This window comes from Branchiostoma lanceolatum, chromosome 2 (genome assembly GCF_035083965.1).
Source record: "Branchiostoma lanceolatum isolate klBraLanc5 chromosome 2, klBraLanc5.hap2, whole genome shotgun sequence".
In the NCBI taxonomy this organism is placed as follows: domain Eukaryota; kingdom Metazoa; phylum Chordata; class Leptocardii; order Amphioxiformes; family Branchiostomatidae; genus Branchiostoma; species Branchiostoma lanceolatum.
Window position 1 is genome coordinate 938,629 of NC_089723.1, and position 27,722 is coordinate 966,350.

General features: G+C 43.2%; 3 protein-coding genes and 1 non-coding gene across 8 annotated transcripts in view; 2 read left to right on the plus strand and 2 right to left on the minus strand.

Moving 5' to 3' along the window:
* Window positions 1–3,805, minus strand: part of LOC136426447 (PDZ domain-containing protein 2-like) — a 72,298-nt gene extending 68,493 nt beyond the window's left edge. Inside the window, exon 1 of the mRNA XM_066415112.1 lies at window positions 3,652–3,805. The gene's annotated coding sequence lies outside the window, so the exon portion shown is untranslated. The remainder of the gene's footprint in view (window positions 1–3,651) is intronic.
* A 686-nt stretch (window positions 3,806–4,491) lies between these two features.
* Window positions 4,492–4,563, plus strand: Trnac-gca (transfer RNA cysteine (anticodon GCA)). Its single transcript has one exon. It is a non-coding gene; the product is annotated as a tRNA-Cys (tRNA).
* A 463-nt stretch (window positions 4,564–5,026) lies between these two features.
* Window positions 5,027–11,318, plus strand: LOC136426448 (tRNA modification GTPase GTPBP3, mitochondrial-like). Its single transcript, XM_066415113.1, has 9 exons — window positions 5,027–5,586; window positions 6,258–6,393; window positions 6,705–6,858; window positions 7,520–7,592; window positions 8,184–8,327; window positions 9,184–9,349; window positions 9,700–9,926; window positions 10,412–10,553; window positions 11,017–11,318. Exons 1-9 carry the CDS (start codon window positions 5,097–5,099, stop codon window positions 11,294–11,296), a joined length of 1,812 nt encoding a protein of 603 aa, XP_066271210.1. The 5' UTR covers window positions 5,027–5,096; the 3' UTR covers window positions 11,297–11,318.
* Window positions 11,319–12,666: 1,348 nt separating this feature from the next.
* LOC136427139 (protein GOLM2-like) lies at window positions 12,667–27,235 on the minus strand. 5 transcript variants are annotated; one of them, XM_066415884.1, is made up of 12 exons: window positions 26,853–27,235; window positions 23,836–23,890; window positions 23,152–23,257; window positions 22,631–22,770; window positions 21,017–21,122; window positions 20,200–20,412; window positions 19,552–19,694; window positions 19,019–19,191; window positions 17,208–17,421; window positions 15,915–16,142; window positions 15,252–15,404; window positions 12,667–15,114 (listed from the first exon to the last, which is right to left on the minus strand). In XM_066415884.1, exons 1-12 carry the CDS (start codon window positions 27,207–27,209, stop codon window positions 15,059–15,061), a joined length of 1,944 nt encoding a protein of 647 aa, XP_066271981.1. In that variant the 5' UTR covers window positions 27,210–27,235; the 3' UTR covers window positions 12,667–15,058. The 5 variants fall into 5 exon arrangements, with proteins under 5 accessions (XP_066271981.1, XP_066271983.1, XP_066271980.1 ...); XM_066415886.1 differs by having other exon boundaries at window positions 19,139–19,191; window positions 20,200–20,436; XM_066415883.1 differs by having other exon boundaries at window positions 12,667–15,111; window positions 20,200–20,436.
* Between the last annotated feature and the right edge of the window lie 487 nt (window positions 27,236–27,722).

The window sequence follows — 27,722 nt, forward strand, 5'->3', positions numbered from 1 at the left end:
GCGGGCACAAACACAATACATACAATCAACTCATCGCATTACGTAGGATATCCTACAGCAGTAATTCAATGGCAGGATTGTTTTCCACCTTACTGAATGTCTAATGACTGCTTCAAAATCAATAACATTTTCAACCTGATTTGATTTGTCACTCAAACAATGCTGTTGGAATCAAATAAGGAGTCACGAAATTCCGGAGTAATTTTGATGCGTTAGTTACCCTTTGGCTTACATGGCTGCAGACAAAAGTTGCATATGTAACTGCAAGGCAGTCATCTAAATTTACTTTTCAAAGTCACATTCCGGAGGTCGTTTGACCATCTCAAGGTCAAATCTACACAAGCTAGCAAGGTCATGCAGAAACAAGACCATTAGAGATGGCAGACTTCACCCCCTTTAGATAGGTCAAGAACACATTATACAAACAATATTTCTACTATTTTGTTTTGCGTGCTTTATGCGAATGTCCTTTGTATTTTTTTTCCTCGGTAAAAAACAATAAAGAATGATTCCAAAAAACGAAAAAACGAACAAACCAATATTTCATTGCCTTGGAAGTTGTCGAGTTAAAAAACTTCATTTTACAGAGTGGCAGCATTTATCTATCTATAAGTATAAGATAACGTTACCAAGTACAGTAGCTGTCATAGATATTGGATAGAGGACTCTGTGATATCTAGATAAAAATGTGTTTTCCCTCCCAGGCTTGGTACTTATTGATTTAAAATGCGAGTCGATATTGAAGGGGTTGTCCGGATGTTCCAGATGAAATAGATGAATAGATCTTCAGATCCACCTTAACAGCAGCGATAACAAGGAAGGATGGGTTGACTTAAGACGTCGAACCAAGGACGCAAAACATCTTTATTCCACCAGTGCTTGGTGAAACATGGGCTATGAAGAAACATACTGAAAACATAAACATCTTCAATTCATTTCAACTGAACTACAGCCAGCAGGTACCCATCTGAGTAATGAGGCTGTTGTAGTGCCTTTTAACGTGCTCAAGGCACCTCCTCGATCACAGGTTCCCAGTTTATGTTCCTTTCCAAAGACAAATATAGCGCCATTGCGCCAACCAGGGTGCCCTTCCTAGGATTCGAACCAGGGTCTCCCAGTTACCAACTAACTGGAACCAGGAGCTCAACTATGAGGCTGCTAACAATTGAGCTACAGGGAATTCCTATCACGAGAAAAAGAAGTAAAAATAAATGAATTTTCCTATCATTTACCACAATGGATGCCATAATGCATTGTGTGTTGTTTAGTAAATTATCCACCCTGCATTTGCAATGTAAGGCCATAAGTTCAATCCCTGCACATTGTTCAACGGGGTTCAAGTGTCCTCAGGGAGGGACGTTAAGCCATGGTCAGCTGTTAGCTGGACTTGTTTTAAAGATCAGGGGAATTTTCCCAGTACATTGAACCTGTACTATATACTGTACATAGTATATAACATATCCTACGTCCTCCTGTTACAGTCAAGCAAATGGGTATGCTTCCTAGACCAAAAGACTTCACGTCGGAATGTAACAGCTAAGCAAATACTCAACAGGCCTTTATCAAGCCTGGGGACAGGAGGTTAAGCCATGGTCAACGGTTTTCCCTGTGCACTGAACCTGTAGTAGTACACTGTGCAGTTAAGACATGTATACTTTTAGTACACTATCCTATGTGAGTATAGCAGCAGGAGAACACAAATTCAAGTACGCTACAAAATCTTTAAACAGGATTTTAAAGACTTCACCTCGGAATGTAACAGCTAAGCAAATACCGTCACCACCTGCCCTGTGGTATGTGGAACGGCCCGCCCCGAGGTCCATAGAACAATGTTAAACAACTCTGGACTGTTGGGTACTACAGTCGGCCTTGGTGTGCAGACAAACACACTGTTACTAAGGGATGGAACGTCCAAACCACCCCACAAATGGATAAATATAGAATCCTGCAACCTACAGCCCCAAAGTTAAAGTCAAGTTTAAGACCATAGCAACATAATTCACTGATTACAATTTCTTCTGAAGCTTCTTTTATTTTTATGCTCTTTGTCTTGAATTTCAGTTTTTATGATTTATCTTTTCTGGAATTTTTTTATTTTATTTCAGGAATGCTTTGAATTTTTTCTTGAACTATTTTCCTCATTGTCATTTGATTCTGATCACAAAACGGGTAATTTTTGGTTTCTGAAGTTTCTGAAACCATTTACTTTTACATCGTAGCGAGTGTTTTTTCTAGTTTGAATACAGGAAATCTGTATAACATTTGATTTTACTTTTATTTTTTTCAATTGAGTAAACTGATCTACCCACTAAAATGACAACAACTTTTCTGTTGCAAAACATGAGGGAAATACAGGTAACTAATTGACCAAAACAATACAAAATCATGAAAATTTGATAGACATTTCTCACCTCAATAGACACAGTCTTCAATACAGCATGTTTGCTCCATAGCATGATAGCTGTCTTTTATCAGGAAAATCTGATCAGAAAATAATGATTCGCTCAAAAGCTGGGCTTGTTGATAGTAAATACAGACTGAATGGACTATGAGTAAATCCTCAATAGACAGTCTATTTGTTGAATAGACATGTATTTGTTGAATAGACAGTGTATTTATTGAATGTCCAGAGAGATTCCCAGAATGTTCCTGACAATAGCTCATGTTATTTGATAAGTGTTGGCTTCCTGTAACAGCTGTGAGGTGAAGTGTAGACCACTTGTGTCAGACTGGGGTGTTTCCTTCTCTCTGATTGTTGGGCAACAAAGACACACCCACCTACAATGACTCACAACATAACATCACAGTTAAGTGCACTAGCACAAATCGTTCCAATTGAAGAAATAAATCGCATAAAGCATTTTCCTTGCTGTCATTTATGGTAGATAATCTAAAATTAGATCCCAGTCAAGAATCTATGCCAAAAATCGATCTATATGATTAATGATCTACCCAAAAGTAGTTTTTGATGGGCTTCAATTAAAATCAACATACCCCCAACTGGGGTGAATCAATATTGGACTTTATCATTGAAATATCGAGCTTGCAACTGCGACAAAATCAATCTTCCTTCAGCGTTTTATGAAAGTTTCAAGACAAAGATATTGATACCAACATAACGTTACTATAAATCGAGTTAGCGGAAACGGGTCTTATAATTTCTAAAGGACTTCCGTCTATATATATCCTGTGACTTTGGCGAAGAAGATTACGTCTGTATTTACTGTTTTAAACCGTTATAAAAACAGCTGAATCGGTCCAACCCTTGGCCTACACGCCGTAGCGCGATGTAACGGTACACGGCACGGGACAATAGCGTTCACCTGCCCAACAACAACTTCAAAGAAAACCACCTGTGCGGGAAGACTCGCCTTACTCTCCAAACAGCGGAACGGCCGCGCACTTCACGTTAACCTTCGGCACCACATGTCCCGACAAGTCCGGGGAAACCTACACCGCTGGCGGGGATAAATCTGTGTCGGGCCGAGGGTCGATGGGAAAGGTTCCCGATATGTGTCAGACTCGCGCAGCCGTCACTACGGGACCAGGCGCCGTCTCCCCCGCCGACTTACCGCGCCTAACACCCGCCGTGAGAATAACCTGACCCACTTCTGAGGGATGCCCTGAGACAAGGAACATGTCCACCCTTACCTGAAGACGTGTGCGTGTCCTCCAGATATGTAAGGAGTAGTTTAAGACGTCTCAGCCCAGGTAAGTCCGGCCGTGTTCAGGACCGTACTCTCACTACGGGACCGCAAAGTTTGGAGCCGCGGCAGCTGATTGGTCAACACGCGCGGGAGCACCCGGATGTGCGAACTTTGACCCAATTGAGAAACAAACCGCGAACGGCGTTCATGACGCGGGCACTTCCGGGTTAGGTTCCGGCGAGCTGGCGTCGTCAGATTCAATCCTTCGCTCTTTTCTGCCTGTAGTTCGGCAGTAAAAAGTGTGGTTTCCATATTGTATGGATTCTGCAGAAGAAAGTTTTATTTCCGCTTTTAGTATCTGTACGTTTGATATCTTTGGAGTTTCCGTGGTCAAATTTAATCCTTCTTGGGTTGTTGTCTATTAAAACTGAAGTGCTGTGTACCTAGCGGCCTAAATGCACACGTCAATTCAAAGACAGTTCACAAGCCCAAGATTCCATCTATCACAGACATAAGAACACGCTTTAAAGTTTAATTTACTGTAAAAAGACTGAATCTAAGGCTGTGTCAGATCCTGTCGTGAGTGTTGATCAGTGTTGACTCAGGTCCAAACTCCATCCGGACACGTCACTCCAGACATTCCACAGGAACTGACAGCGATTAATGTGACTTTTTACGACGTGTTCATAGCAGATAGAAACCAAAATCATATCATATACTTAAAAGAGACCAACTCGTATGTCATAAATGTGGTTTATAAAGAGGCAGAATACATGTGAAAATGTCATAGCTGGTTGTAGCAAGTGGGTTCAGATACACACGATGCAGCGTCCTTACCGCGAAAGGGGGTATAGCTCAGTGGTAGAGCATTCGACTGCAGATCGAGAGGTCCCCGGTTCAAATCCGGGTGCCCCCTTGTAGTTTTTGCTCCTTTTTTCTTACAGAGAAAATTTTGTTAGTAAAGAAGATATTCCAAATTTTGATTATCTTTTTCGTTTCATTCGCAATTACGTTTTTTCATGCGATTTATGTGCTAAAATATGACAAGGGCAAAGATGGGGTATCATATTGTTATCTGCATAGGCGATCGTTGTTAGTGATCCATGAGTAGAGTAATGGTATCTAGCGCATTACATGGAAATAGCAGGTAGATTGAAACGTACGAGCAAATTCAGCTCGTCGGACTTTTCCGCAAATTCCTCACTTTTTTACCTTTCAACATATTGCGTCATTTCTAACCACTGTTACCCCCTATTCTATCTAGTAATAGAATAGTCCAAACGCTTTACTTCAATGGAGCTGAAATGTAACACGAAATGTGATTGGCCAAGTCTTCCACAGCACCAATGACAAGCGGCGACACGGAAGCCTTTCCCCTAACCAAGATGGCGGAACTACTTTGTACACATGTGAGTGTATCCTGCAAAGTTTTTCATTTCTGCTCTTGAAATGAGAATATTTAGACATCTTTTTAGATCAAATGTGCTTCCAGACAGCTCACTGTTTGTTGGAGGGAAGTTTGCGGCTTGCACACGGAGAGAAATTTGCAATATGGCGCTTGTAAGAAAATGTCGTCTGCTAGGTCTGTATAGCAGAAGACTAGCGCACATGGCGAGGACAGCACACCCGACTTGTTCCTCGCACAATATCAGCCTGTTTACCTCAGAATTTGCGAAACAGAACCATCCTAGAGGTGTTTTTGCACGTTTCTCAAGCTCTATCCACGGGTGTGGGTTCGACAGCACGATCTTCGCGCTGTCCTCGGGGCACGGGAAGTGCGGGGTGGCGGTGGTGCGGGTCTCGGGGCCACACGCGTCCTCCGCCGTACGCCGGCTCACCAGGCGCCCGGTGCTGCCCGCGGAGAGACGAGCGGCGCTGAGGAGACTGTACGATCCCGCCGGAGAGCCGCTGGACAAGGGCCTGGTCATCTGGTTCCCAGGTAGGTCAGCGCGTTTGGAGGGTTACATCTGATATGAAAGTATGAAGACATTTTTTTTAAATTTTCATTCCTTTGATGAACGTGAGCCTTCATTCCATTATATAACATTATGGTGATTTCTGTCGTCAGAAAAACAAACAAAAGAAAGGACATTATCTGGCGATGACTTAAAGTTGCCAAACTCGCCATTAAATGAGATAACAGCTAGAACTTGAAAAAGGACTAAAACTGCACAGAACTTTGCAAGTACAACATAACATTTAGTAGCTTTGGCGACTCTAGGAAGACATATTTGCTGTCCTACTATGTATACAAGCAAATTCGTCCCAGAAGTGCCACGGCTAAACATGAAGGAAAAGAAAGTAAAAGGTGTTTGTTTGTTTGTTTTGTTTGTTTGTTTTGTTTATTTTTATTTTACCAGGGGAGTCATATCGCCAGCTGGCGTTTTTCAATGAGCCCTGGGGGGGAAATCCCCAAACAAAGTTGTTTACATAAAATAACAAGTAACAAAACATAATGTGAAGTAAAATTGGTATGAAACCAAAGTAACTTAGATAACATATCAAACAAAACATAATATTACCAAATATATACATTAACATCATATACTAGTGACAAAATATAATGGAATGAAATGTACAGTTTGTGTTGTTTCCTTTTCGTCCATGCAGGTCCGCACAGTTTTACAGGAGAGGACAGCTGTGAGTTCCATGTCCACGGGGGCCCGTCTGTCGTCACCTCCCTCCTGATGGTGCTGGGGGGCATGGAGGGGCTACGGCCTGCAGAAGCTGGGGAGTTCACCAAGAGGTTTGTTTGTTTGTTTGTTTGTCTTTGTGTTCCTTCTGTGGTCCCATCCCTCCTGATGGCACGGAGAACATGGAGGGGCTTCGGCCTACCGAGGCCCTAGAGTGAAGAGGCTTGTTTGTCTGTTTGTGCACGGGGGCCCTTCTACTGTACTTTCTTTCTGCTTGTTCTGTAGGACAATGTATTACAATGGCTATAGGGAGAAGAGAACCAGACATATTCAGAAAATCATTTTTGGAAAGGTGTGTGTTGGGGAGGATATTTTTGTATTTTCTGGCAAATGTCCATACTTTAATTTGACCTGTGTCCTCCAGGGCGTTCCAGAACGGGAAGCTTGACCTGACGGAGGTCGAGGGTCTGGCAGACCTGATCCACGCCGAGACGGAGGCACAGCGGAAACAGGCGCTGCGCCAGATGGAGGGCGACCTCAGCAGGCTGTACTCTGATTGGTCCAGGAGATTACTGAAGGTAGGCTGTACTCTGATTGGTCCAGGAGATTACTGAAGGTAGGGCCACCTCACCAGGCTGTACTCTGATTGGTCCATCAGTAGACTGTACTCTGATTGGTCCAGAAGATTACTGAAGGTAGGGCCACCTCAGCAGGCTGTACTCTGATTGGTCCAGGAGATTATTGAAGGTAGGGCTACCTCAGCAGGCTGTTCTCTGATTGGTCCAGGAGATTATTGATGATAGGCTGACCACAGCAGGCTGTAGTCTGATTGGTCCATTAGCAGTACTCCAATTGGTCCAGGAGATTGTTGAAGGTAGGGCAATGTTAGTTGGCTGTACTTTTAGTGGGTCTTTCAGCAGGTTGTACTGATTGGTCCATGTACTGGTATTTAAAGTGTAGCAGTTCACAGTTGCATGTGTTGGGAATATAAGGTGGTAGCACATGCTAGTTACTCATGACGACTTATGCTAACAGACAGTTACTCAAGCACCTGGATATTATCTTGAAACAGTCGGACCTTTCAGACAGCATCTGCTGTGTTTTGTCAGTGACTAAGGATAGGTCTGAAGAATCAGGTTTTATACCAAAACTCTGAATTGATATGTTGATGAAATTAAGACAATTTAGGATGGGTCAATTTAGGACGGTTGCTGATGACGTGTGATTTTACCGTTGCAGTGTGTTGCCAACGTGGAAGCTTACATCGACTTCAGTGAGGATGAGAACATTGAGGCCGGTGTGCTGGATGATGGTAAGAAAAAATCATCCTAGACTCTTACAAAAACTTTCCTCAACTTTGCCAGAAATTGCTAATCTCCAAGCAGATCTATCTGTGGCAAGGCAGTATCAAAAGGGCCAACCAGTATCAAAAGCCACCGGAGGCTTTGAATTCTCGTCGGCCCTTTTGATACTGCCTTGCCACGGATAGATTTGCTTGGAGATTAGGATATTGTAGCCTGACTCGATTCTGGATTTGTAGCACCTTTATGTAAAGATTCTTCATCTTTGCTCACAATGATATGATGTCCACATTAGGCCCTTAGACAAAAAGGAAGAAACATGAAAGAAGAATGTGTCTGAGTGTACTTCCATTATGGTGAGAGTGGCCAGGTTTTCCAGCTTTTGTTTTTAAAAATATCACACAGAAACCAAGACTTGGACAAGATGACATCATATATTCGTATGAAGGTTCATCTGTTACAGTGATCAACATAACAAGAGTTTTACTCATTTTTTCCATATACAAAGGACTGGCCAAAATCTTGTTGGGAGTGCTTTATATTGTGTACAGAAATAACATGTAAAACTCTCATTAGATGACATCATGTTCCCCCTGTTACAGTGGAGAGGGAGGTGTGCCGACTGACGGAAGAGCTGGAGCGTCACCTTAGCGACGGTCGCCGTGGCGAGAGGCTGAGGAGCGGGGTGCAGGTAGCCATTCTGGGACAGCCCAATGTGGGGAAGAGCAGTCTGCTCAACGCTGTCTGTAAGTTGGAGATGTAAAAAGTTAAAGTGACCCAGGTGTCTAGATACTAGTTAGACGCATAAAGGGGTGGTACCCATCTCCATTTCTGTAGCCCTTGGGCCACACATTTGTGGAAGTCACTACAGTAGGGGGCTGGTCCACTGGTAGTGATGTGTGTTTAACTGCCATACTCTTTCCCAAGTGCTGAGTGCTAAGCAGAGAAAGCAGTATGTACCATTTTTAGAGTCTATGGTATGATCCGGCCGGGGATCAAACTCAAGACCTTACCCTGTGCAAGGCGAACTCTCTACCAAGTTGAACTAGGCCATCGTAGATGTGCTAAACCCATATCTGTTGCAGATATCTTAGATATACTGTATAGAAATCTTTCAAGTGAGCTCAATGCAGCAGCGTGAGCATAAGAAATAGATAGTGGGTAAATGTCAATATGTATTCTATACTTGACTGTAGATATTCCAAAGAGGTTATATGGATATGCTGAGTCAGTGAAAGCAAGGAGGTTTTATATAAAAGCTCCTTAGTGAAAGGCTGTCTGCTGAATTGGTTTGTCAAAAACTTACACCAAAGGAGACCGATCTGTTTTCTGAACGTGAATATATAGACATGCAGAAGTTCTTGTATTAATATATTAGAGTCACTGTCAAAGTTGAACATTGGATTCACCACATAATTTGAGGATGTGCCATTTTGCAATAGGGTACATGCATATGTGCTGTTTTCAGGCAGGATCATACCAGTTTTTGATGGCGGTATATCGTTTTGAAACAGGATTTTACCATTTTGTGCTGGGGTTGTATAATTTTGAAACAGGATTGTGCCATTTTGTGATGGGGATGTTTGTGACCTCTCCCTCCAGGCCAGAGACCTGCCGCCATCGTGACCCCCATCGCCGGCACCACGCGGGACGTGGTAGAGTCCGCCGTGAACCTGGGCGGGTACCCGGTGTTGCTAAGCGACACGGCAGGACTGCGGGAGACGGAGGACATCGTAGAGCGGGAGGGGGTGAGGAGAGCCAAGCAGAGGTAGGGTATGGGTGAAAGGTAGTCCCATAGCCTTTAGAGGCCATATGGGGGCAGTGTCTAGGGCAGGCGGAGCCCAACCCTCTCCTTCCACTATCTTTTATCACCCCAACCTAAGTCTTTTACTAACATTTATTCAGTCAGGTACACAATGCAAAAGTTAAGTTATGAGAAGCAACTAAAAAAGATTTGTAAGTGGTCAGAAATTTCAGATAGCATTCCTTATCTTTTGTCAGTCAGTAACTTTTGTACTGTGTCTCTTATTACCTCTATGTCTAGCCTTGATCAACGTTATTCAATCAGACATTCCTTTTTTGTGTTATTTGTTAAAATCGTTATTGTCTCCTTCCCAGAGCGCAGCAGGCGGACATCTCAGTCCTGGTTTTGGACGCTGCAGATGTCATGGCCGCCGTATCCCGGCAACCAGGTCACTACCTGACCTTACAGCAGTACGTCCAGGACCACATCCCCGACCTCGGCCTGCAGGGCACGACCTTTGACACGAATGACCGGGCCGCGAACCCCGCAGACTCCTACCTCATCGTGGTGAACAAGTCTGACTTGGTGGACGCAGGAGGAAGTAAGAAACATTTTTTTGTCTCTCTGGCTACCTGATTGAGACCCTGGTAAAAACTACCCTTGCCTTTTTTTGTTGTTGGCTGCTGGCAAGGAACATAAGAATTTGGATCTGCATGACATCTGAGTGATGAAATTTAAAACAGATTTCCCACTCTGATAGCTAATGAAGGCTTTGAACAGTAAGATTTAAGAATGTGGTAGTAAGCATTGTAATTCTTTATGCCCAAAATAGTGACTCAAGCAACTGGATAAAATTGTAATTCTTTGTTCAGTTTGTCATACTTTTGCAATGTATGTCTGTATGAAAAAGATTAAAATAGTTACAATATGATGTTGAAAACACCAGACTGCCTGATGCTTTTAGTTTTACATTGCTTATAATATTTGTTGGATCACTTTGGCCGAAATTGCAAAAAAATGAAAACACTACATAGTGACACTAAGGTTTTCAGGACCATAACCGGAAACACACCATTGTTTCCCTAGGCCTGACGAGCCTCCTGGCCAGTTCGGAGCTGGCTACAGAGGGAGACGGAGGGAAAAGCGGAGACGTGTGTGTGATGTCGTGTCTGACAGGGGAGGGCATGGATGGGTTCTTACATCTCCTGCAGCTCAAGGTCAAACTCATGTGGGTCAACTTCATTTATTTCATCTTAAAGACAGCTGGGTTGCTCCTTCAACTAATGAAAGTTGATGTCTATGACATGTTACATTCACATCATCTCTTTGTGAAATTCCCCTGAAACTGGATTGTTGAAGTCCAATCTTTTACTTTTCAACATAGAAAGCAGCCTTCATCCTAAGTTTGGTACTTAGTAATAGGTACTTGCCAATGAGTTTTCTCCCAATCTGACCGTCTGCCAGCATATGTCTCAATTTTCTCTTCTCTCCCCACAATGTTTACTTCGAACTTCACCCCAAAACGTGTTCTGCCTGTGTGTCTGTCCGTATGTGTGATTCTGCAATTCCCAAAGTACACAATGCAGTATTGCTTTGCATTCAATGTTGGTAGGCGGTGTAGTCTGCAATCTCTGAGTTGTTTGGGTATACGTATGAAGCAACTTATCAAAAAGCCTTTTCTTATCATACAGGTGTGGGAACCCGCTGGCAGGTAACCCCAGTTTCACACAGGCTCGCCACCGCGCCCACCTGACCGCCTGTGTCCAGGCACTGCGTTCGTACACAGACACAAGCGGCCGTTCGTATGCGGACACGAGTGACCGTTCAAACGCGAACACAAGTGACCGGGACCTGGTCCTGGCGGCAGAGGAGCTGAGGACGGGACTGAGACACCTGGGGAAGATCACCGGGAGGATGGGAGCTGAGGATATACTGGACGTCATCTTCAGGGACTTCTGCATCGGGAAGTGATAGTGGTGTGCCATTGAAAATGTAGAATTGAGAAGTGACAGTATCGTGTGATAGAAGATCACAGGCAGGATACTGGACATCATCCTCAGGGACTTCTGCATCGGGAAGTGATCGCAGTGTGCCATTGAAAATTTGGTTATATTATATTGGGAAGTGACAGTATCATGCATGTGATGGAAGATCAAAGGGAGGAGGGGAGCTGAGGCGATACTGGACATCATCTTCAGGGACTTCTAGTAGTATCCAGTATTTGAGTATACTGTTGGGGGTCCTTCTGACACAGGGGTGGGCAGCGGTCGGCTAGTCTTCACACAACATTTCCAAGCGACTCTGTCTTTCCTGACGCACTCAATCCAAGATTTCTTTGGTCTACTTCAACCACTGTTGCCAGATAACTGCAGTAAGGAATTGATTGTGTGCTGTTTGAAAACAGTTGTCTTCAGACTGGAATATCAGAAGATTTTCATACACTACAAAATGTATATCCATACACAAAATAAAGCTATTAGTAATATCAACAGGCTTTTGAACCGTTCTCTATTCCCTCTCAAGTTAATGACCTAAATTCTATATCATGTGACCTGCCATAACTTGTTGTATAGCAGAAGCTTGTTGGTAAGTGCTTTACTTTGTGTATGGATATAGCGTTTAGATCCTGATATAATATCAAATACATGTGATTGTCACGGATGAAGTTTTATTCAAATACATTGTATTCTATATTTGTATTGGGAAGTAACAGTATTGTGTGGTGGAAGATCACAGGGAAGATGGGGTCAGAAGAGACACTCGATGTCATCTTCAGGGACTTGTGTGATGGGACTATATATCCGCTCTGAACTCACACATTTGGACTTTAATGGTTAACCCGAGGGCTAGTTACATGTACCCATCCCTGTATACCTGCCAAAAAGCCTGCCACAGAAACAGCATAGAAACTAGCTGTCCTATAATATGCCAACAACAACTTTGTGGTACCCTTCCAACATTTAAGTTAAAGTCCTTTCCACACCATACCAGTTTGGTACATAGGGCTAGCCTGATATCCAAACCTATAATCATAGCTCCAGAGTCTCCTCTCCCCAAATAGCAGAGAGGAGACTCAGGACCTATACTCCAGATGAGAGTAATGGGTTTGCAGAGGGCGGAGCCCATATCCATTTCCTCAGCCCTTGGGCCGCACAGCTGCACAAGCAGAGATAAGGCCACACCAATTTAATTTCTTGGCTAACAGCTTTTTATTTTCCCCAAAAAAAAAATCTGTTTTCATGATTTAAAAAAAATTTTTTTTTTTTGGAAAATAAAAATCTGTTAACCAAGAAATTAAATTGGTGTGGCCTAATGTGACAAACATGAGACATCAGACAGTGTAGAAATGATGCAATATTTATTCCACAAGCAGCCCAAGTGAAACCTTGTCCCCAATGGGCCATGCTGCTAACAATAGTATGTACAACTTTGCATAGAAAATATATACCTTAAACCCCGCTATACACATCTATATATAAAGCCGGCAGTGTGCATAATTATGTATATGCAGCGAAACAACAAAAGTCCACAAAACATTACTACCTCTTTTTCAGGTTTACTTATAATTTCTACATTTCACTTGATGGAAGCAAAGCTAGAATGGCTTAAATGAAGACTACTTTTTCACAGGAGTAACCTTAATGCTCTGCTCAGGGGACAAAATAACACCCATAATTCATTGTACCCATGTATATTCTACAGCTATACATTTTGTATATCAGAGATTTTGTTGGTAACTTTGACTTTGACTCTCTTAGGAAATGTGTTTTAGTGTGCATTAATTTACTGGACAGTAGTGTTGACTGCTGAATGTAAATTAAAACTTGTGACATAATGAAATCACGGCATAAGGAGAATAAATCAAAGACATTTGCACTGAAATGACATTTGCACTGTGTCAGAAAGGAGTCTTGTTTCTTGCATCTCTGGTAAACATAACATTCACACAAGCGGTCCATCTTTAAACCGCACAATTTCGCTTTCCACAATTTGGGACGTCCAATAATAGATAGTTTAACAGCTAATATTCAGCGCAAATGTTAAATCGTCACATATATGGTAGATTAGAACTCATATACACGAAAATGACTACCAATAGCAGAAATTATGTCCTTAGCCTTTGACATCTGTAGTAAGTGATAATACATGTACATGTCGGTTACAGTGTGCTCATACCAGTGCTTATCATAATCATATTGCAACTGCATGACATATAAAGGTTCACAGCACCAACCTTAAGCCCACCACCAGTATTTATTAACATTACACTATATACAGGTCTAACCTCGGGCTTACAGCCCCACATGTACAACCTTACATCGGGCCAAACCAACCCGTTTGTTGTTTCCCGTCCTGACAAATCAAGGCTTTAAGAGTCAGTGAAAAGCTTTGTACAAGTTCAGGGATGCAAAAACACACTGATAATTCTGTGTACATGTGATATAAACAGCCACGAGGTCAGGAAACAACAAACTATGCTGGTCTGGCCTGCATACTGTCTAGTATTTTTCTTTTCTTTTTTTTCTTGTCATTTTCTTTTATGAATAGAAACAAGCTATCACTGAAGATAAACTGGGGTACCATACAGAAAATACTGCAGAAGCATGAAAAAGAATTCACAACAAAATGTACCGACAAACACTAGCCCTTCAAGCTCTGTAGTAAAAACAAAAAACAAAGCCTGACGACTTCCACCATACTGTAAATGCAGAAAAGGCAAGCTAAAGTTGGCCATATCAAGCAATAGTGGGAAAATTTCAAGTAGTACTGGTTTGGTAGTACTGTTGCCACTGTCCTTATTCATTCCATTGAGTGTTTCTCCATCATACATAAATTTCTCAGCTCCTGCATGTGGAATGGCAGAGGAACAGCAAAACTTTCCCTATATATAGCTCTCTACTGTAGGATCCCATAGACTGTTAAAGGTTACAAAACTTCACCACATACAAAAAAGGACTTTATCGTTCAGGATAGTCATGAACAACATCATCTCCAAAGACTGCACAGAAAGTACCCACCACAATTTCACAGGCATGATTTGCAGAATTCAGAGTGGCACACTTAAAACACAACTTTGTGATGACCCAACAGTTACAAAGTACGAACTGTAACTGTTTGAGGTTGTTTATTCCTTATCACTCCGCGAGTGTGCCAGTGCACCAAACCAGAAACCAGTCAAATTTAAGGCAGCTTGGAACGAGAATGGCCAAAACGAAACACCCACACCTCGGCACCTGTCTACTCCACAACAAAAACAAAATTCACCAAAACTGATGAGAATGACGGCTGTAGCAGCACTGTGTGCAACAAACTTGGAAAAAATGGAAATCCAATATGAGATAGGCCTTTAGATACTGAATTAAAATGCTGCTTTAATACACAAACTGCTGAAGAATTTAGCTTGAAATAAAGGACCCAAGCATGCCCAAATGACTTGGCCCAATCTGCAGCTACGTTCACCCTTAAAGCGCCGGGTAAGATTGCATGTGCATTGGAAGTCAGGTGAGGCCTAATGTACAAGTAAGGTTGATCTAATTAGTTCTGACATACAAGTATTTCACCTCCATTGATATAAAATAATGGTCATCTATTAAGTTCACGCTGACAGGAAAAATAAGACTCTGCTTTCTACGACTCCACAATCTGAACCGTGTTGTAACCGTGAATACTATTGCCGTGGGTCGGTTTCCACGACGACAGGTTTCCATGACGATAGGATTCCACGACGGCAGATCACATGGGCGCAGCCACCTGAACTCCTTCCTCCACCCCAGGCATGCCTGCATCTGCTAACAGGGAAGACAAAGTTAGATACCCAAAAATTCCTTCTGTTTTTCCGAAGTATTGTCTGGGCTAACAAGCAAATCACGATTTCAGATTCAAGAAAGAAAAGTCGGATGAGATATCACGTAAAACAATGGCGTACCATGCATCTGTACATCTCCCTTCTCCTGGTCCTCTGGCTCCTCATCATCTTCTTCCTCCTCTTCATCATTGTCATTGTCATCGTCATCTTCGTCCTCACCCCCATCTATGTCATCACCATCCTCCTCACCTTCATCACCCTCATCACCATCACCTGTCAATGCACCATCACCACGGTTACCACCACCACCATCCTCCTCATCACTGTAATCCTCCTCATCTATCCCAGCATTCACCGCCCTATCTACATCACCTTTAGCACCGAGCACATGTTCGTCAAGCCTGTCATAGTCAGCATCATCACCCACCAGTCGTGCATCACCCTGCTCATCCTTGTAATCATCATCATCATCCAAATTATCGTCATCATCATCCAAATTATCATCATCATCATCCAAATTATCATCATCATCATCCAAATTATCATCATCCATATCATCATCATCATCATCCTTATAGTCATCACCAGCATCCCCATCACTCTGTTCCTCGTCCTTTGCTACCCGGTAACCCTGATCATCCCCCTCCTTTACTTTCACCACTTTCCCGCCATTGTCATAGAATATCCCATCTGCCTCTCCCTCCTGCTCCTTGTCCCCCTCCCCCCCGTGGTTCGAGTACCCCCCCTCCCCCTCGGACAGGTTAGTGCCGCCACCCTGCTCACCATCACCCCCCTGCATGTCCAGGTCTCTGTCGGCGTCAGCGACCTGCGGAACGATCTGGTTGTCATGGTAATACTCCTGCGCCCCCTCGTTCTCCTCCTTGATGATCTGCTGGTTCTGCTCATCCGCAGCCTGCTCGTCGTCGGGGATCTCGTTGTTGCCGATGTGGTCTTCGTCCGCACCTTCATCATCCTCATTGTACTCAACATTGTCTCCGTCTCCACGACCTCCTGTAAGAAAAATGCTGTCATTGCCTGGCAAAGATAGCTACTATTAATACAGGGTGGAACACACCAGTACGGAGATGGTAACAACGAATGCTAGGTTTCACAGCTGTATCAGAGATGCCACAAACACCATGTATCTGCTGACTGGGTGTACAACTCTTCACTTGTTACATCGTTACCTGGCATAGATGGTGATTAAACTATTACAAGGTAACACACGTCACCAGTTCAAAGGTAGTGAAGTGGTCTTGTGACTAGGGTTTTTATATATGGTTCTGGGTTCAAATCCCTTGCAGGCCCCTATGTTATGCCCTTGGGAAAGGCACTTTACACCAATTTCCTCACTGGGCTCGGTACTGAAAATGAGTACCTTAGGCCTCGATTAGGGACGTCCTTTTGGATGGGACGTAAAGTCAGAGGTCCTGTGTTTGAGTAGAGACACCCCTCGAGCATGTTACAGAACCCAACACACTTATCAAAAAGAGTTGGGGTCCATCCCGGTGTGAGTGGTTGAAACCTTAATCTCACACAGCTTGTATTTACTGTACAAAATTGGTTTTTTTTAAAAAGTAAAGTGGATTCATTCCTCAAGCTAACCCACATCTTTCACACCGCAGTGTTCCCCTCAGTAAGACATCTGGAGCCGTGTAGTTCCCGTTTCCCGGCTTTAGATGTCTTACTGAGGGACTGCGGTGTGAAAGATGTTTGTTAGCTTGAGGAATGAATCCACTCTACTTACTATAAAAAACTGGTTTGTTTACCTTGCTGCAGCTCCTCTCTTATTAAAAAGAGTTGGGATCCATCCCGGTGTGAGTGGTTGAAACCTTAGCCTTACGCAGCTTGTTCTTACTATACAGAACTGGTTTGTTTGTTTGTTTGTTTCATTGGGATCTACATTAGTGTAAAATTTTTTAATAATCTTACGCTATTCTTCCTGAAGTCCATACATTAAATACATTGAAATCAAAATACAAGGAAGAAAACATATACAAATGTTATGACCAAATTCAAATGTGATACACGATATCTTCAATTGACATGTACAGACTGTAATGAAAGTTTGTTTACCATGGTGCAGCTCCTCCCCGTTGTCCTCCCCAGCGTGCCCCCCCTCCAGATGCTCCTCCTGAACCAGCTCATCTCCGACATGTTCTCCTAGAACCCCCTCCTCCGCAGCATGACCCCCCTCAAGGTGCTCCCCCTGCTCCTCGGCTGGACCCCCCTCCTCTGCCCTCTCCCCTGCATCACCCCCCTCCTGGAACATGGTGTCCTTAGCCTCATCCTGTGGGGCAGGTGTGGACAGGTGAGTACAGGTACATACAGGTGAGTTATAGAATAGACAAGTTTTAACAGGCTAGCTTTTCAGCCCTCCTAACTTACAGTCCAAAGAGTCTGAGTTACAGAATTTTTTTAGAATAAGAATCTATCCTAAACACTGTCAACTACGCTGTTAAAAGCATAGCCTAAAGAACTAGCTATTCCATTAACTATCCATTCCATTCTAAAGAAATAGCAATTCCATTCTAAAGAACTAGAAATTCTGTTCTAAAGAACAAGCCATTCCATTCTAAAGAACTAGCCATTCCATTCTAAAGAACTAGACATTCCATTCTAAAGAACTATCCATTCCATTCTAAAGAACTAGCCATTCCATTCTAAAGTACTAGCCATTCCATTCTAAAGAACTAGACATTCCATTCTAAAGAACTATCCATTCCATTCTAAAGAACTAGCCATTCCATTCTAAAGAACTAGCCATTCCATTCTAAAGAACTAGCCATTCCATCTAGAGAACTAGCCATTCCATTCTAAAGAACTAGCCATTCTATTCTAAAGAACTAGCCATTCCATTCTAAAGAACTAGCCATTCCATTCTAAAGAACTAGCAATTCCGTTCTAAAGAACCATTCCATTCTAAAGAACTAGCCATTCCATTCTAGAAGTAGCATTTAGTAGGGTACACAGCTGCAACTCTTCAAACAAGCAAAACAGGAGATGTGTTTCACAAACAGTGGTGTGTGTCCAGAGCCTAGGACAGCTCGAAAAATTTCTACAAGTTTCTCCCTACAATCTCAAATGGAACAGCCCTAAGCTACAAGTACGAATACGGTAGGAGGGAGGAAAGGTCCACACAGTGCAGTTGGAGGGGGTTCTCACAGGCAATGCAACTACAGTGTAAAATAAGTGTCCGGGAAGTAAAGGGCATGTTCAGTACCACCAAAGGCAACTCAGGGGAGTGTTATCAAAGAAGATTTTTCTCTGGCTTGGTGTTATTGTTATGCCAGCACAACAGAGGCAAAACAGGAAAGGAAGAGGGAAGAACAGGCAGAAAGATTTAAGAGAAAAGTTGCATGGCAGGGTTCATACGTTTGTCCCCACAAAATTTTGCAATCTGTATAACCCTTACAGGGGTTTTTAGTGCTTCTAGGGAGTGATACATTTCCAGTAAAAAGGCATTTTTTTCAGAGCCTAAGAGAGATTTTGTCACAGCCATCTCATCTGACTTGTTAAGGTCTTAAACAGCAGTCTACAGAAGAGCCATTTACTGGTGTGGTCTTTCTGAAGCAGACGGCTGTTAGTGAGTATGAGAAGTGTAATTTTGGTAAAATGCAATTTTCTCTCTCAGCTCATTAATCTATCTTGACCTCTTGCTGATTTTTCCCTTGAAAATTTTTGAGGACCAAGAAGTAAATTGGTGTGGCCTTCCTGCAGACAGCAGATTGGGAGCCTAAGAAGTAAGAAGAGATCGAGTATGAACCCAAGGCAGTGAGGTGTTAGCGTGTATGACCCCAAGGCAGTGAGAGGTTAGCGTGTATGAACCCCTGTGTGAGGCAGTGAGAGGTTAGCGAAAGCCACGACACGCCTGCACACGGCTGGACCTGTGGTTGGTCCCCTTCCTCCTCCCCATCACCGTAAACGTAATCCTCAGCACGATCTACATCTCCATCCTCATCCTCATCTTCTTCATCTACAGCGTAATCATCATCATCATCATCCACCTGCTCATCTCCTCCCTCCTGCTGCCCCTCCTCCCCAGCTTCAGCAGCATCACCTGTGGAGGAAACATGTTTATATTTATAAACAGTCTGGACATATTTTTGACATGTTCATTACAGTATCTATCAAACAGCAAGAAAATTGATTGGCCGATGAGTCTGCAAGTAGTCTAAATGACATTTTCAGTAGTTACACAGCCAATGTAATCTCGATTATCACAATTTGTGGGGACTGGCCAATATCTACAGGTTATCCAGCCGTGTTGAATATGGTAGGGTAGATTTTCAGGCTAAAAATTTGCGCAACGGAAAGTATTTCTGTTGGCAGACAGAAGGTTATGTGAGGTCATCTCACATGACCCCTACTGATGCACTTTGACCTGTGCCCTACCCCGTTCCCAGAACCCCCTGCCCACCTTCCTGACCCTGTTCCGTCTCCCCAGCCCCAGGCGGCTGGACGTTCACCACCCCCTCCTGCCCCTCTGCTGGTGCAGCGGCTCCCCCTTGCAGTTCCTGTTGGTCCGCCAGCTGCTGCTGCACCCCGTGGACTGCCTGATGCCTGGATAACAACACAAGCAACACAGCTACTGAGTAAGCTCTGTTTTTCAAAATCTCTCTTTCCTGATACGCAAGGTAACAGTTACTCAAGTAAAATTTGGAAACAGTCAGACATTTAAGACAGCATCTGCTGTCTTTCTTCAGTGATTCGGAAGAGACGTAAAATGGGGGTCCCGTGTTAAAGGAGGTGCCTCGAGCGCGTTATAACAGCCTCATTTCTCAGAAATGGGTACCTACTGGCTGTAATAATACAACTTGGTGAATTAAAGGACAAACTAGAGTTTCAAGGTTTAAACAAAAACTCTGGAACTATTACCTTGCGTATAATATTACCTGAATGTCTAACCTATCTCTTTCTTGATAATTCTGTCTAATTCCAGCTGTACAACCTAGGATTTATCAACAGATCTCTCCTCAAGTGCCTACTGGTATACATGTAGATGAACTCTAGCACACAACTGTAGGGGACTACACGGTACAGGAAGACAGTTCCAGTTGGGACATACTTCTCAGTCTCTCCTGTAACATTTTGTACATTGTACAATTCACTCTGGTTCCTAGCATCTGTGGACCATGTCAGGCCAGCGATGATCGGCTGTTCCTGTGCGGCTGACGTGTTTCCCCGCCATTCCATCTGCGTTGTGTCCAGGGTAGCATTTCTGTGCTCAGAGAGGAGTAGTGGTGCCGACATGTTCTCCTGTGGATATTCCCACTGGTCCCTGTGTGTGGCAGGTGGTACCAGACTTGTGATGCAGGTCGGGAGACAGTGATGCCATCTCCTTGCCAAATTTCAGTTCATTTGGTTTAAATACCAAGGCAAAGGAACCAAAAATATACATTTTTGGTCCAAAATAGCAAAAATCCCAAATTGAATGATTTTGAAGTGATGTACCCCATGAGGTTTGTCTGTTTGTTTGTTTGCAGAGATGATGTGCGGTTGATACAGGAGTGTTGTGATGGTTGACACAGCATCCTTTACAGACTCTGACTTTGAATCCTTGAAAAGGCCTCTGCTACTACCATAAATCTAGAACTTTTGCGGTGGTTTTTTTATCACAGTGACCCCTCCAATGGCAATTCAATGACTGCAAATATACATCTCCAATGTATTACTTCTGTACTACAGAATTGTTTCAATCACAAACTAAAAACACAGCAAAAACCTCCTCCCCCGTCCTACTGTGAAATAAAGCCACTGCAAAAATAAATGAATTTGCAGTAATATGACTGTTTACAATTAGCCATCACTATACAGGTCGACCATAGGATATTGGACCTCAATTGCAAGGTCAGAGGTCATGTGGCCTTGAAAGCTGGACCCACCTGATATTCGCTGCCAGGTTCTGCTGGTTGACCTGGTTCATCTGGACAACCCTATTGTGCAGCTGCGCCTCCTGTTGGTCCTGGTTGGGAACTGCACCTCCTGCAGCTGCAAGACAATATTATAGTTCAAACATGTCAGATGTTTGCTTCCAACATCCATGACAAACAAGAACTAGCACATTTCATATCACACCAAATTTGAACATAATTCAAGATTTTCCTCTGAAATATAACAAATTAACAGAACATATGATACAGAGTTAGATATGAATGGTTTACGTCTGACAAGTTATTTGGTTTGATCTTGTTGCCGCCATGTGCATGTGAAGCTAGTGTGTTATGTCAAAGGGTGATTATGGCGGCCAACCAATTCAAATTCAGATGTTATAACTGTTACTCCTCTGGCGCCGTGTTTCCAGTGACTAACGCCGACGCAGGATCGACAAGGAACCCAAAGTGCGGGACCGGACGATTTTATTGACAAGTTCTTATTCCGATGTTGTACAACTGCCCAGCACGCATGCGCACGTGCTGGGACCGTACCATTCTTTTTTTTAAATCAATTTGTAAGAGCCTGATCTTGCCATCGATTTACGAAGAAAGGCGTCTTAATTGTTACTGTAGCAGCATTTCTTCACCCTAGGTCAGAAACATCAATGCTCGAGACAAGTATTGACTTCACTGACCCATTAGGAGAAGCAGGGGTTACGAAGGCTGCTCAGGAAATTCCCCACCCCATTTAGACAGGAATGTTTTGGGTCCACTCACACCGGGGCATGCCCCTGCTCTTTTTCGAAAGATGTGGTGGGTTCTTTTACGTGCTCAAGGTGTGACTCTCCTCAAACACGGGACCTCCATACAACGTCCTATTCTTACACAGGGGTGTTTCTACATCGCTACAATAAAACATCTAGATTCCTGCCCTGAAACCTTTTCATCACGTCCAGTGGACAGCAGTGACTCGTGCCTTACCTAGCTGCCCTGCAGGGGTGTTTCTACATCGCTACAATAAAACATCTAGATTCCTGCCCTGAAACCTTTTCATCACGTCCAGTGTACAGCAGTGACTCGTGCCTTACCTAGCTGCCCTGCAGGGGTGTTTCTACATCGCTACAATAAAACATCTAGATTCCTGCCCTGAAACCTTTTCATCACGTCCAGTGGACAGCAGTGACTCGTGCCTTACCTAGCTGCCCTGCAGGGGTGTTTCTACATCGCTACAATAAAACATCTAGATTCCTGCCCTGAAACCTTTTCATCACGTCCAGTGTACAGCAGTGACTCGTGCCTTACCTAGCTGCCCTGCAGGGGTGTTTCTACATCGCTACAATAAAACATCTAGATTCCTGCCCTGAAACCTTTTCATCACGTCCAGTGGACAGCAGTGACTTGTGCCTTACCTAGCTGCCCTGCAGGGGTGTTTCTACATCGCTACAATAAAACATCTAGATTCCTGCCCTGAAACCTTTTCATCACGTCCAGTGGACAGCAGTGACTCGTGCCTTACCTAGCTGCCCTGCAGGGGTGTTTCTACATCGCTACAATAAAACATCTAGATTCCTGCCCTGAAACCTTTTCATCACGTCCAGCGGACAGCAGTGAATGATGCCTTACCTAGCTGCCCTGCAGACTGCGGAGCCTGCTTCTGTGCTGCGTTGTACATGGCCTGCAGCTGAGCGTACCTGCCCGCGACATCGCGTAACTTCCCGTCACACTCCTCATTGGCTGCCTCCAGCTGCTGCTTGCACTGCATGCTGGGAATGAATGGCAGACCGTCGGGTGAGCAACAGTTACCACAACTGCTGGCACAGAACACTCGCCAACAAGCGAAAAGCCAACTTTATAACTTTATTGGCCAAAATTTATAATAATTCTACAACTGCAGAGAAGCTAGAAAAGTAAATTTCAATCCTTTATCAAATGTGTTTCAAAAGTTTGCTTGAAAGTTGAAAAAGCCTCTACGCTACCAGGAGAGGGAAGATGGAGAGGAAAACAGGGATATGTTATCTTTTGTCTGACTCTTGCTTTATTTCATGGTCATGTTTGACTTGCATCTTGTTTTATTAAGTTTCCAATTCAGATGGTTAACTTTATGTTACTTGAAGTATGAAGCAAACAAACGTCTCCATCCTGACCTGGTGTACTCCAATTTCTCCTGAACTTTCCTGTCGTTGTCCTGCTGCTGTTGTTGCATCTCTTCTGCCAGCGCATTGTGTTGTCCTTGTAACTCTTGGAAACGAGCTGAACAAACAAACAAACAAGTAAATAAACATGTTGCCAAAGTAGCATGAGATTCTAAACACTGAAACATCAGTCCAGGATAAAACGACATGGGACTCAGTTTGATGGAGGCAAAAGTTACAAATGTAAGGTGATGGATCATGCTAGCTAAACCGAAACAAAACCTAAAACCTAAACCAAGAATCTACTGTGTTTGCTTTCATTATAACCTTCAGTCTGCCTATTTCGCATCAAATTTGTATTTGTTAAGGTGTTAGGCTGCAGGGAGAAGGTTGTCTTGTTTCTTTCACTGTTTTCAGGGTCACCTCTGTACCATGAACTTATCATCACCATATGAAAACCATGTAGTAATTATTTATGATCCCTTCACACATCCGTTCTGTAAATCACTTGCGGCCACCGTGAAGTTAAAGTTCAGTGAAAATGTCCATTTTCCTACACCGTGAAAGGTTTGCTACCGTGAAGATGAAGTGAATTTCAGTAGCCATCTGAAGGGGATGTAGAACAAGGGACTGCATTTTTAGATACATCAAGAAGCCTTTTTTTCAAACAGACGTTGAGTTTTCCCCTGATCTCACCTTGTAAACTGTCCAGCTCTTTTCTGGCTCCAGAAGCCTCCGCCTCGACGGTTCCCTGAAACAACAAAGTCAGACTTTCATACAGACAAGGACAAACCATAGCGTATCATAGGAAAGTTGTCAACATCTGTATCTTTATAGCCAGTATAACAACCATTCGGCGTAACACACCAGCCTAGCAGGCACGCGGCCAGCAGCAGCTGGTTATGTTACCCTGAACGGCCTGTCACACCTAGTCTTTGCACATCTGACTGCAACCGTTCTTTAAAGCTATCTAGTGAGGATGCTCCTATTGTACTTGATGACAGTTCCATTCTACTATCAATGGTCGGAAAATACGAATTTTTGAACAGAACAACATCAACTATAAATATAATATAGTTAAACACAAAATCGTCAAAGATAACCAGTGGCAAAAATCTGACAACTTTTTTTGGTAGTTTTAAAGAAAATTTGGAGTTAACAATACAGGGCTTACGGGAACAGGTCCTTCACTGTAATACTCTAAGTCTTAAAACTTTTGTCGTTGTTTTACTTTTGCGGTTTTCATGGTGACCTCTCAGCTACAAATTCATGACAACATAAATATGCATTATCAAATATTAATAATTAAGTCATAAATTCAAAACATGGCTAAAACCTCCTTTTCTGACCTACCTCGAAATCGAAATAAAACAACGCGAAAGTAAATGGATCTGGCCTGGGTGCCATCCCTTTTTCTACCGGGGGCTCCTACACTTGCTACTTAGTGTTACATGGCGAGTGTAGGGGCCCCCGATCGAAATAGGATGGCACCCAGGCTAAAACGAATTGACAAGTTGCACATGTACTTGCATGACCAGTGTGTGTCTGTGACGCTGATATGTAAGGCCAAAGTGCAGCTTATGTGGCCAGTACAGATGAATGCTATATGTTATTGGCCATGACTTCGCCTGACACCACAGCCCAGGTTCAACATGTGTTACTGATGACACATCTGCACCTGATAAGTCTTGGTTACAGGTATCTACAACTTACAAGTCTCCAGTCTGGGAACCATTCTTGTTAGTGCTGTGTACCTAAACTCTGGACCTAAGGCCACACCAATTTGATTTCTTGGTTAACAGAATTTTTAAAAAAAATGCTAGATTGCAAAATCAACAGAATCTCAAAGGAAATTTTGTACTTTGGTGCACACAGTTTCAGGGAGTGAACAGGGTCAGGTGCAAGTTTTCACACCAGCCTTCTGTTTTCATGATTTTTTTTTTATACAAAGTTTAAATTTTAAAATTTAGATCGTGAAATTTGCACTGTAAAAAGATGAAAACATTGCTATTTTTGTGTTTAATACTGATTTTTTTGTTAACTACTGACTGTATATAATTTTGTATGTACGTCATGAATGTTTTTAAAATTGTATGTCAACTTTATGTCAACATGGAATTTAACATGTGCCATGGGTTCAGGTCAGGACTTGAATCCACACATGAACCTGAGCATGAGTTTATGCATGCAGCACTCATCATCGTATGCTTACAATCATTCCAGTTCTCACTCACTCACCACAGACAGACACAGCTACATAATCAAACCACTTGAAGGAGTAGACAAACATGTTTCTTTCCTGTGTCAACACATTTGTCTTCAGATCTAGATGTTTTCTAAAACTTGTATCAATGACAGTTCTACTTCTAGAGAGTATCTAAAGGGTTCTCACTTCTCATGGAATGATTCCTATAACTTAGCATAAGTTATAACTAACCAAATACATTGTATGGGTTACACTATAGAACAATGAATGAACTTTTGTGCTTCAAATCTGAGGCTAATTTACTAGTAGTTGCCAGTGAATTTCCACCCTGATTTGAAAACTGGTTGTGTCTGTATGTACAGATTTTAGTTTTTACCACCAAACCAGGGCAGAATTACTCTTGTCATGTAGGCCTGTTTGTCTTTCAAAGGAGTTAGCCTGTTACTTTTTAGTCAAGGAAAACTGACCGCTCTACGCCACTGGATTTGAGTTGAGTTCTGTGTGTCTGTAACACGACCACCCATTACTGGGTAAACATTACAACAGGAACCACTGTGAATCGTGGCACCATTAATTACAATAAATCTGTCCTATTCTCCTTTCAGTAGCCATAATGCTTCCTGTTCCATTTCAGTTTTTCTAGGAAGAACAAGTGTAATTCTTTTAAGTCTTGACTGATCGATGAATAGTGGGACCAGAAAACATTTCTACTGGGCTATGATTATTGAATTAAATTGAATTATTTGACTAACGGCAAGGTTTTTAAGGATTGTTGAACGAAAGAAGTTTCAAATTGTAAGTTGTTGTGGGACACGATGAACTGTGAGATGGTTTACAATTCAGTATGCTGAAAATTTACACAAAAACATAATTTATGACTTGTCTGATACATATTTAGGAATTTAATATCTTGCTTTCTTCTTCATTTCAAAACATTTTACATATCTGTATGTTACATGTACCTTTACATACAACAAAATAAAAGGTTTGTTAGTAATGTAACTGACATTTATAATGAAAATTCACTTCCTAGAAAAGGTGCCCTGTTCAGTGACCTGACCAGTTTTCGTTAACAAGAAGCAGACTTGGTTTAAAAAAACGAACAAAAAACAACAGCTAATTGATTTGAAACCATACAAAGAGAAAACAACTAACACATTTTAGACAAAAAATCGAAGTGAAAATTATGTCATCCTCGCCAAGTCTGCCAAACGTAACGTCTGCGGGTTTAATTGCCCCAGGCGATATTTCTGTTTATCACACGATCCATGTCCGGCCAGGTGACGTGTCAGTCGGTACGCATTGAAAATAAAACACACCTTTCCGCCTTACGTTTCACCAGGTTACCCACAAATTAACAATATGAACTATGCTGATTTAATAAAGTAACCAGTGGCAGATAGGAGTAATTTTCTCAGGCCGGTTGGGCAAGTTTGACGTCAGCTCCAGGCCGCCCCCCTCCCCACTCCTCTCTCTCCGCTAACATGTCTAACATCACCAAGCTCACCTTTTCTTGTCTCAGACTCTCCAACTGTTCCTGCGTATCCACAAGTTGCTGCTTGATGGTCCCCAGCTCAGAGTCTTTATTAGTAAACTTCGCCTTGCTGTCCTCCAGTTGTCTGTCCGTCTCCCGAACCCTCTGGATCAGCGCGTCGTTCCGGTTCTCCAGGCTGGTCTTCTTCAGGTTGTACAGCCGCAGTCTGTCCTCCAGGTCGCTAACGGAGTTCCTGAGCTCGCTGTTGGCGCTGGCCGAGTTCCAGTAGTTGTAGGCGAGGATGCTGATGACCACGAGCAGGGAGACGACCAGGAACGGAGGGGACCGGCCCGACCGCAGGTAGCCTCGGCCATTGTGGGTGGACGCCATCTTGGAAATGTTACAGGGCACTGCTCATGCGCGAACACCTGTACACGTACCGGTCACTGGAAACTATTGGGGGAGGGGGTGGGCACATTTCACACACACCTGTCACTGGAAACTATCAGGGGGAGGGGGTTGGGCACACCTGTACACACACACCAGTACACGCACCAGTCACTGGAAACTATCAGGGGAGGTAGCTCCTGTACACATACCTGTCATGGTGAACTACCAGGGGAGGGGGGATGGGCACACTTACACACACACCTGTACACGCACCAGTCACTGGAAAATACTAGTATCAAGGGGAGGGGCACCTGTCATTGTGAACTATCAGGGGAGGGGGACACCTGTCACTGTGAACTATCTTAGTCTGTATATAACGCAAACTCCAGCTGTCCGGGGGTTTCTCTCCCCTCCCCGTGGCGGCGAGCCGTTACAGGCGGCGAGCGGTCACAGGGCTTGATTGAAATCAGGCTAGGGTGACCTGTACACATGCCAGTCATTGTGAACTGTCAC